This window comes from Trachymyrmex septentrionalis, unplaced genomic scaffold (genome assembly GCF_001594115.1).
Source record: "Trachymyrmex septentrionalis isolate Tsep2-gDNA-1 unplaced genomic scaffold, Tsep1.0 scaffold78, whole genome shotgun sequence".
In the NCBI taxonomy this organism is placed as follows: Eukaryota; Metazoa; Arthropoda; class Insecta; order Hymenoptera; family Formicidae; genus Trachymyrmex; species Trachymyrmex septentrionalis.
In genome coordinates this window covers 506,549-517,202 of record NW_017305967.1, presented here as the reverse complement: position 1 = coordinate 517,202, position 10,654 = coordinate 506,549, and the positions used below count along the sequence as shown (strand labels likewise).

The window sequence follows — 10,654 nt, the reverse complement described above, 5'->3', positions numbered from 1 at the left end:
AGCTGTTGGTTGGCGTCCGCGAGAGAGAAGCCCCGGCGGAGAGCGAGAAAGAGTTTCACTGGCTACGCCATAATAACAGAGAGAACCCACGCGAAAATCCTATCCACGGTTAGTGGCCGGCGGTGGTGGGGCATGACACGTAAATTCCACCTCTCGTTCTCGCCAATCTCGTCTCCTAGGCCACGAGTACGCAAGGACGACGATTTACGTTTCGCGAGTTTCGCGACAGCCAAGTTCCCGAGGGGGGAAAATCGCCAATGAGTGGGCGGGAGAAAGAAACATTTTCGAGCGGGATAGAGAGAGGGGGAGAGGGAGGGGGGGGAGGAGGAGACAGTCGGAGGAACGCGAGAAGGGTCACAGGGAGGGATGGATGGATGGATGGATGGGAGGACAAACGGTGTCGACGAGGTGAACGAAGGAGGGAGGGGGAGAGAAAGAGAGAGAGAGAGACAGACTACCATTAAGTTACTATCGAATTATATCGTCGAGAAAGGAAGATTTCCTCATCTCGATCGTCGATCTCGATCTTGCCGCTTCTCTCTCTTTCTCTGTCTCTCTTCCTTGACACATCTTTTTCCTGACTAGGACACGAGGCTCCCGCGGCAGACGATCGCGACCGCGAGATCGACCTACCCGTGGCGACGCGCCCCGAGCTTCCTATTTATGTAAACGCAACGGGCGATCGCATGCATCAGAGGCACGAGCGACGGCGACGGGGATGGCGTTCATCGTGAACGTCACGCGAGATTCCGCGATCCATCCGCTAGAGGGTTGCTGGCCTGAAAAGCCACGAGCACATACCCCCTGATTCACTTTAACCTTAATCGTGAGGCCAAGCCAAATCAGGCTTTAACGAAATTAAACGTCGATCCGCTGCGGGTATCTCCGCGTCGAATTTGATTCAAGTCTTTCGCACGTTGACGACCTGCCCTGCCCGTAAACGCGCGTCGGCGACAAGTATATCTTTCGCACGGTCCTTTATTTACTTACATCAACTCACGACTTTTCCGCTAACAAATCTCTCTCTCTACTGGGAAATTTTTCTCTAGTGTTCCATTCTGGCCCTGGGATTCGCGGTTGGTGTTTGGCTGCGATTGCGCACAAGCCGAATGTCGCGCGCGCCGCCGCGGCCTTTTCACTTAATGCCTACTGCACACCGGACGCGATGAGCAATAAGCGATATCCAATGAAAACTCTGTTTTTACTCAAGTGACGATGCAAAGCAGAGTTCTCATTGGATATCGCCCGTCGCTCATCGCCTATCGTGTTCGATATTTTATGGCTCCATCACATCAGCGCGATCCGCGAAATCCAATCAGCGTACGGCTCTTCTGGAAAAGCAATTGATTGAATATCGCGTTACTAGTGATGGATGATACTGTATTGATATCCTCGATATCAAATAATTCAGTGCCGATATGGCAGTAATTTCTATTAACAATTCGCCATTTGACATTCCCATATATTGATACAAACCATAGACGTGATAAGAATTCATAGATATAGAGTACAATCTTAAAATGTCATGAACCAGTCTGAAGGCCGCGACTGAAGACATTACTTAAGACAGTCTTAAATATAAAATCCGACTGTAAGTATCGGCCTATGTCTATAAATTTTTATTACATCCATGGCTGCGTTGAGCACAGAAAGCAGCTTTACAACTGTTGTAAAATTCTTGAATATGATTGGTTTATATATTTAGATCCAATAAGGAACTAAGGGCAAGACCAATCATATTAAAGAATTTTACAACAGTTGCAAAGTTGCTTTTTTGCTGAACACAGTCTATGATACAAGCTAGCACTGACGCCATATTGGAATGAGATGTCAATTTAAAACTTTTTTTTGTTCTCGGCATAAATTCTACGTAGACATGTATTTATACGGCAATCCTGGAAAAGGATTTTTAAATCTGTAGAAAAGGCGAAAGTAATTGTTATACAAACATTATTGCGTTTAGTCCGTAATACAGACAATTTAAGAATGATTTCAGTGATTTATTTCTATTGGGGCACAATAAAAAAAATACATATTGCTGTGTAGTTGACATCCACTTCTTCATTGAGCGATAGTGCGTATAAAAACTAACATTTAAAGTATGAAGAACTTTTTAATCAATCAAAGCAAAGTTCACTAAACTTGAAATTAATTTTCTTTCTTCTGATTGGTTAAATTCCAGTCCAAATCTTAATCGCTATCTCACTTGATACATGTATCAGCTAGTAACTTTCTATTAGATCGTTTTAATTTCAGTAAAGTATCTAAAAAATAATGTACTAAAGTGGTGCATAAAAAATAATCAATTTTTAATACACATATCATGTATATGTTTATCGCAGAAATTAAAATAATTCAATAGAAAGTTACTAGTCAAAGTCGTTATCAAGTGCGCGGTGTAAACTAGGCCATGGCCTTCGTCTTTGATTTGTTCTTTTATCAGCTCGTTTTCTAAATTTCCACCAATTCCCACTTTCGTATCTCATAGCTAAGCGGAACCCCATACCAAATTAATACAGCCAATATATGAATATAAGCTCAAATTTCCATGTGGTTACTTCCATCGTTCAAAACAGCAGTTGCAGCTTAAAAATTAGTTCTATTGTATTATTGCAAATAATTAAGGCTATATCATCTGTATAATCCCTGTAAATTTTTTTGCAATATAAAAATGAATGTTATAACTACTTATATCTAGATATAAAAATAAATACTAAAACTGTATAGGGTGTCTCAAACTTTTTGACATATCGATTGTGGACAGGTAGAGCGGACTTAACGATTCTAACAATACAAAATAAACTTATATTATTACACATGCATTATATATATTTTTTACAATAATTGCAATATATAAAATATTATCCTTATCTTTGTTAACTTTGTTGAACAATGAACTTAAAAGAATTGTGTACTCTCATAATCATAATGTATGACAAGGTAAACATCTTTACAGGCTGTTTTAAAAAATGGTTTGTACCAAATTATTGTATCTATTTTACAAATTCATTTAAGTTAAATCAAACTAAAATTAAATTCAAATTATATTTATAATTTCTAGCTTGTTTTGACTGAGTTACGTCTGAGTTTTTTTGAGCTCCTTTCATGTTTGTGAATAACGCCAAACAGTGGATGCCTTGTTCTTAAATTATCAGGGAACTGTACGGCAGAGCTCTTGGTAGATATCGGCTTTACTTCCGGCGCTTCAGACAATTTTCTTCTCATTGCCAAGAAACCAGCTGGCTTGATATTTACTATACAGGAAATATCAGTATTATATCAAAGAGAATAATATAACACAGGAACATGCAAAATTTCTCTTTTGATTACATAATAAAAACTTTTTTACCAGTTTTATACTGTGGGGCATCCTTCTTAGAATTAAGAACACACGTGACATTGTGATTTGTGTTATGAGCGACTATACAATATCGTTTGTCTTTAATTTTGAACTTTGACTTGTCTTCGAAAACTATAGTCTGACCATGAAGGTCTTGCGGGTCTACCTACATAACACAAGATTATACCCTCAATGCCTCGAGATATTAAAAACATAGGTTAGTATTCATTTTGCCAGTGTTTAATCTTACATTCAAGATTGTCTTAAATACAATTTTGAAATACTATTCCAAGTTTTGAACTGGTGTACACTAGTGTAATAAATTAAAGTGAGACAGGTACAGTTTATTTCACTCTAACTTATTGTACGAGATCAGAACCAGTTCAGAATTCTTTGAAAAAGAACAGATCTACAGTAAACTTTTAATTTTTTGCTCTAAACTCTGAGCTGATTTTAATTTGCTGTAAATTTTATAGTTAAGATCTAACCAGTTTGTTTAAAACTTACGGTCTATTCAGATAAACATATGTATGTAATCATTTAAATTTTAACAGTCAAGCAAACTTCCACCCAACCTCTTTAATAGTATCTCGTCGATGCTTAAGACAATCTTGATTATGAAATTAAACTATGTTCCTTCCATTCTAGACTTACTAATCTAGGCATGTCCATTATCCAGATTTCTTCACTGTCTGATACATCCTCCAAATTAAATGTGGAAGATACATTTTCCTCATTAAATGCCTCCTTTTCAACCATTTCATTAAGCTGAAAGATAAATAGACAATAGACAATATTTCAATTAAAATTATACTTAAATAGAAATTAATTATGTAGAAATTAATTATATAAAAATAATGTAGAAACTATAATCAAAATTAAAACAATAAAAATTGAAACGGAATAATGATCCACTTACAGTGTGCGGTCTGGACAAAACTGAGGTAGATAATGATAATTCGTTAAATGTCACCTCAGATCTATTAGCGTCGTTTGAGGTATTCACAATCTCATCATTCGCCACGTTTTTGTCAAGCGATTTGTTGGATTTCTTCAGAATGCTTTTGCGCGATTTAACAGGACTGCTACGTACTTTGGACGGCTGTTCTTCTGTCTTTATCGTGATAGATTTACGCTTGCGATTTGAAGATGGCATATCCTCGGCATTCTCTATCAATATCACTGACTTATTCAATTGCGTATTTAATTTTATTATCGAGTCTTTGTTAGCGGAGTCTGTCATTTTTTTAAAATTGTCCTAAATTGTATAAATTATTCGACAAAACGGTTTCATGAAGTATAGCAATAAAACACGTGCACGGAGCACATTTAATACTTTTGATAGGTTATGTTTCGTTATGTTTATTCTCTTTCGCCTCTGGCCTCCTACTCCTTTAAGGCACGTTCACATCTCGACGGAAAAGCAGCAAAGCCTATTTATAATAGTCGTAAGCGTTGTAAGTAGTGTAGTTGTAAGAATTGACCAATCAAATCAAATGTGAGGAGAATATTTGACTGTGATTCTCTGTCAATTCTTACACTACATCATTTACAATTACGCTTACGAAATCAGACTACACATTGAAGAATGAGATTAAAGATTAAAAGATTGAAGTTTGACCAATCAAAAAAGGAGTCAAAATTTTCTAATATCTGACAGGTTGAGAGCCTTATTCCTTATTTCTTATTCCTAATCTTTATTCCTTCTATTGTGGCTGCACCTTTTCTTTTTCTTACTTTTTCTCTCTCTCGCTTTTGCCAAACATTAAAGGTAAATTTTCATGAGCTGCTCAAACCGGCTATGTCAGCGACAAAAAGGATCACGTGGTCAAAATTGACGAATATCGAGCATCCATTGACTTGCTGAAACAAATCGATTAGAGCAGCTCGTAAAAAGAAACTTTTCAGCAAGAGACACAAATTGATACTGAATCATTCTGTCCTTGTTCAATAATTAGTAAAAAATAAAGACGGAATGACTTTTCGATTTGTGCCTTTGCTGGAAAACTCCCTTTATATATCTAGTGACTTTAGCAGATTTCGGCGGTAACAGGAAAAAAGCCGGCATGGCTTCTCAGGTTTCTCTCTGCTAATAAGTCATAAAATTAGTACATATTATCAGTTTTTTTACTCTTAATCACTCATTAACAAGGACGCGTACTTCCGTAAGGAATAAATATTTAATATCTAATATTTCGATATATTCGTGGGACACAGCAACACTTTTTTTTGCCAGATTAATGACTTTTCATCTCATATTTTTCAATATTTTCTAATCAAATATTCACATTACTTTGTTATCTTAATTTAATATTAGTCAAATATTGGTTAGGATTCGATTAGAAAATTTAGTACTACTATTTAGGAAAAAGAAAAACGTACGACATAGAAAATTTAGTGAAAAATGGCTTCTGCCAGAAATGTGAGAAGATCTACGCGAATAAAATCTCTTGTGAAATACACAGAAGACAGTGATGAGGAAACACCCGTTAGCAGTCGTAAGATTATATTGATATAAATTATTATAAATATTCTGGTTAGATAATATAATTGTTAATTAATATAAATCTTGTAGAAATAGTTTGTCTTTAAGATTTACTTTAATTCAAACTATGATTTGTTATACTTCATTATCTGTAATCAGTGTATTGTGTATGTTTTTGTAGCACAAACTAATATATTGAATGCTGAGATAGAGGAACAACTAAAAGATATCGAAGAGGATGTACAAAAACCACTTGGTAATTGCTCAAGATTTATATGGGTAACTATTTTATTCTCATCTAATATATTGATATGTTTTAGAATTATTTTCTGAGAAGGATGTAAATGGAAGAAAACTATACGGATTTCAAACACCAACAAAAAGAAATAGCATGATGATTAAAGCTAATCAGTGCCGTACACCTGAGACTCCAAAAAGTTTTAAAACACTTCCAGTCTTAAAAATCATTCTTGACAAGATTGTCATAAATCCTGATAATCAAATGGTCAAGAAAGATAGCAAAGGTATCCTGTTTTATAAATACATACTTTGTTACAAATTGTAAAAAAAATGTATTTGCATCTTTTAATTTTTTTTTTTCTAATAACTTAGTATCTCGAAAACGATATTTGCCCAGTGTAACTTCAAGTGGCAATGAAAGCGTGTCGGAAGACAGTGAATATATACCTTCAAATGATGAAACCAGTTTAGAATCTTATGAAACTTCTGATAAAAGTGAGGATAGTGACAATTCTGATACAATCCAAGAAAATAATAGAAGGAAAATTATACAAAAAGTGAAACCTTTATTGAAACATGAGGTACGAAGTACACCTAGGAAAACAGGGAGAGGACGTAAGACTGTTACTTACAAGGATTATGTAAGTTGGGATTAACAAGATGATCTTAAATATTTAGCAAATTATATGTAAATATTTCAATGAATTTATGATTTATATATATATATATATATTGATAAATTTTTTTTGATATTTAAAGCACATACAAACCGACGAGTATTTTGCATCTCAATCAGAAAAAACAGTTACATCTGATCATACATTAGAAAGACTTAAGAACACTCGTCTCACTGAAGAATCATTAGGAAAGTTATTAATAAATCAAAGTCATATTTCTACGACACACAAAAAACGTATTTGTTCATTGACAGAAAATTGTAGATCGTTTTTTCCTATGTGGCAATTCATATTGGAGTAAGTATTAAATATGATTGAATATTTTTTAACGAAACATTATTTTAAAACTTGTGTTATATTTTAGAGAAGGTTACAGTCTGCTACTTCATGGAGTAGGCTCAAAAAGAAATTTGATAAATGATTTTCACAATGAGATTATAAAAGATCATCCAACATTGGTTATAAATGGATTTTTTCCTAGTTTAACACTAAAAGATGTATGTTAAATTTATTATTGATCAAAAAGATATGTACGAAAGTTATATATTAAATGTTATTTCAGATACTTGATAACATAATAATGGATTTGTTAGACTTGAATTGTCCAACAAATCTTAATGATTGTTTAGAACTTATAGAAACAGTTATGGGAGATAATCCGGATGATCGACTTTATTTATTAATTCACAATATTGATGGAGTAATGCTACGTTCGAATAAAGCTCAAAATATACTTGCCAGTTTAGCAACCATTCCAAATATCCATATCTTAGCATCTGTTGATCACATAAATGCACCACTTCGTAAGTTATATTTATCATCATGCTGATTTTGGAGTTAATTTGTTACTAGTTAATGTCGCTAATTTGTTGATTTAGTTTGGGACCATGTAAAACGCTCCAAGTTTAATTTTTATTGGTGGGATGCAACAACATTATTGCCATATCAAGCGGAAACATCATATGAAAGTTCTTTATTGGTTCAGCAAAGCAGTGGACTCGCGTTATCCTCTCTTCAGAATGTCTTCCTGTCCCTCACGTCAAATGCTCGAGCAATTTATTTGATTCTTGTCGAATATCAATTGAGCAACAGCAATAGAAATTTCACAGGTAATTATTATTGAATCAATTACTGTTCTATTATATAGTCATAGTAACTATATTTGATGATAATTTGATGATCATTTTATGATACCATTTTAGGGATGCCGTTTAAGGATCTGTATCGAACAGCGCGCGAACAGTTTCTAGTTAGTTCCGATTTAACATTAAGGGCACAGTTAACTGAATTCATTGATCATAAATTGTTACGAATTAAACGTACAGTTGACGGCGCTGAACATCTGACGATACCTCTTGATAAGTCTCTTCTTAAACAATTTATAGAACAACATGGATCATAATTGATGAACATAAGAAAAGTATATATTTTTATAATAGTTGATAATAAGGAAAATAATAGTTTAATAACTGAATTAAACTTTTAATTTCTTTATTACATATCACTAATTTATCGCATTTTATTTTTCATTCATTGTATTTTATATAAAAAATATTTCATAAAAAGTTACATAGACACCAATAAAGTACCTGATATTAAAAACCGGCAATCTTGAAAATTCGTATAACTTAAATTTAAATTTAGTTTATAATATCATACAATGCTTATGACATTAATTTTATGACATATTATTATCCTGATGTTTCATATGTATCTAACATGCATTTAGGACTTAATAATATTCACATTCAATTTAAAACTGCAATTTTGTTATTCGGATTTGATTATTCGTGTGAGCGATAATTATGGAAAAAAATGGTAATTTCACAATATATATCATTGCATCTTAAATATGCATTTTTATTGATGAAATATAAATCATTTAATATGACGAATTTTATATTACATTAAAAGTTAATTATTTAAATACTTATTATTTACTTAATCATTTAAATACTTATGTTAGTAATAAAAAAATTAATTTGTATATCGATATTGGTCAATTATCTTAAATAGTTTTAAATTGAAATTAAATCTTGTCAACCAAGCTCCCTTTTATATATTTTTCTACGTTCGAATTTTATTTGTGGAGCTTTTTAATTTACCTTATTTTTAAATTTCAAGAAAAAAATTTTATATAAATACAGACTCATAAATGAATGAAAAATGACTTCATTAGTCAGTTACAACAAAAATAACTAGCTTATTTGACTAACTTCTTTGTTTGATACCGTATAGAAATAGATTGTTTATGTTATAACTCCATTTCAAAATATTGTTCCCTTGTTACAAATCCAAGACTGGCATCTACGAAAAATAGAATCTGTTGCATTTTATCATTCATTGTGAAAAAATAAGTCACACGTAGGCTGCGGTCAAAGTCTCACGACAAATGCTTTGAATGCGTTTAATTGACCAATTAGAAAAGAATTTTACAAATTGATCAATCAAAAATTATTTTAAAGCATTTGTAGCATCGCGTTAATCGTACTCGTAATCAACAGACGGTAGTGCACGCATGCGCAGTCTAGTGAGATTGTCCCGCCATCACCGATCACGCGACTTGCGGAGCATCATGAAATTAACGCGAGTCAAATGAAGGCGCCAATCGTGTCCGCGTTTAGAGGCTATTTTTATACGTGATAAGTGAACGATACGCGAAAGAAATTATTTAATGTGTTCGCACAATGAGCGACAAGACACCGTTTCCACGCGTAAATATAGTTACTTCCGAAATGTCGTTTTTATCGCGACACGCCTCGGCGAAATCGGGACGGAGTAGCGGTGTTAGGTTAAACGCCTCGCAGCACGGCACTGCGAAGTTGTCCGATTCACGTCGATTACGACTTCGATAATCGCAATCAGTTCGAAAGTCGCGATCGGCGCCAACGGTCGGTCAGTCCGTCGTTGACGCGTGAGCTCCATTTCTCTTTCGTGGACGAAAAGGAAAGGGAATCTCGGCCCGCCCGGCCGTCGCGTCGTGTTCGACGACCATCGTCACGACATTCGCGAATGAGATTTGTGAAATCTCGCGAGACTGCTGCAGCCTAGACGGTGCCCGGCTTCGTCAATCGACGACGTAAACAACGCATTCCTCGCATGACCGCTCTGACCTTACACTGGTAAGTCGCACGCGCGCGCGCAACCTTGACTTTCGGATTAAGTTGTGTATAGAGAGGAAGTGAGAAAGAGAGAAAAGAGAGGGAGAGAACAAAACGCCGCGCCGTATCATGGAGAAGTAGCCGCGTGCACGTTTTTCCTGGGAAAACAGCGATGTCACTTGCGAGGTATTCGCGAAAACATTCGTGTCGGAACTTCGGGGCGTGGGGACATTTTCTAAATTTATGCCGCTACCAAACTGTCTTTTGTTCTTATAATATACTCTTATTGTACGGAATCTTCAAAATTTATGAACGAGAGGTTCCTCAGTTCCTCTTGTAAAGTATTTTTTCTTTGATTCTCAATTTCTTCTCTGACTGTGAGACACAAAAAACTGAATCACAGTTGATTTAACAAGGATAATTATCATTAAGTTGCCAGTAGAGCGACAATCATGTTTATAATTCTTTTGGTTTATTTTTGTATTTGAGGATCAAATATAAACTTTAATTCCAGATGTATGTACATTCATAACTGACATAAGTATTATTTGTTACAGATTGTGTTTGTCGGATAAGCCTGAGTGACTGGTTCAGTTGTTACAACAATTGTTAAACTGTTTTCATCCTGTTTTATAGGTAAGTATTTTAAGTTGTTATTTTTCCTCTTTGAAAGAGAACTACTTTGAAATGCAAATTAATTCAATTGCCAATATGGAGCAGTGTAATTCCGAATGCTGTTTGCTGTGTTCCATGTGTTGTCGTTATAAATCAGTTTTATGCATATTACTTTTATCTCGTTATTTGCTCCATT

At 34.5% G+C, this 10,654-nt stretch overlaps 4 protein-coding genes across 9 annotated transcripts in view; 2 read left to right on the top strand and 2 right to left on the bottom strand.

The window, feature by feature from the left end:
* The window catches only part of LOC108754187 (alpha-protein kinase 1), a 10,544-nt gene extending 9,458 nt beyond the window's left edge, over nt 1-1,086 (bottom strand). For both annotated transcript variants that reach the window (XM_018496310.1, XM_018496313.1), the window contains exon 1: nt 991-1,086. The gene's annotated coding sequence lies outside the window, so the exon portion shown is untranslated. The remainder of the gene's footprint in view (nt 1-990) is intronic.
* A 1,958-nt stretch (nt 1,087-3,044) lies between these two features.
* LOC108754202 lies at nt 3,045-4,705 on the bottom strand. The gene is made up of 4 exons (XM_018496349.1): nt 4,260-4,705; nt 3,995-4,108; nt 3,350-3,506; nt 3,045-3,254 (listed from the first exon to the last, which is right to left on the bottom strand). The coding sequence occupies exons 1-4, from the start codon at nt 4,581-4,583 to the stop codon at nt 3,058-3,060; spliced, it is 792 nt and encodes a 263-aa protein (XP_018351851.1). The 5' UTR covers nt 4,584-4,705; the 3' UTR covers nt 3,045-3,057.
* LOC108754191 (origin recognition complex subunit 2) lies at nt 3,501-8,187 on the top strand. Of its 3 annotated transcripts, none has more exons than XM_018496320.1 (10): nt 5,304-5,505; nt 5,706-5,838; nt 6,007-6,081; nt 6,146-6,349; nt 6,438-6,706; nt 6,825-7,039; nt 7,107-7,239; nt 7,305-7,545; nt 7,621-7,851; nt 7,945-8,187. In XM_018496320.1, exons 2-10 carry the CDS (start codon nt 5,745-5,747, stop codon nt 8,142-8,144), a joined length of 1,662 nt encoding a protein of 553 aa, XP_018351822.1. In that variant the 5' UTR covers nt 5,304-5,505; nt 5,706-5,744; the 3' UTR covers nt 8,145-8,187. The 3 variants fall into 3 exon arrangements, with proteins under 3 accessions (XP_018351824.1, XP_018351822.1, XP_018351823.1); XM_018496321.1 differs by having other exon boundaries at nt 5,403-5,418; XM_018496322.1 differs by lacking the exons at nt 5,304-5,505; nt 5,706-5,838 and adding an exon at nt 3,501-3,557.
* Nucleotides 8,188-9,421: 1,234 nt separating this feature from the next.
* Nucleotides 9,422-10,654, top strand: part of LOC108754192 (protein roadkill) — a 113,597-nt gene continuing 112,364 nt past the window's right edge. The window contains exons 1-2 of one of the 3 annotated variants that reach the window (XM_018496330.1): nt 9,422-9,864; nt 10,401-10,479. The gene's annotated coding sequence lies outside the window, so the exon portion shown is untranslated. Of the gene's footprint in view, nt 9,865-9,989; nt 10,030-10,400; nt 10,480-10,654 lie in introns of those variants that run through there. The other 2 variants (XM_018496327.1, XM_018496328.1) reach the window with 2 other exon arrangements.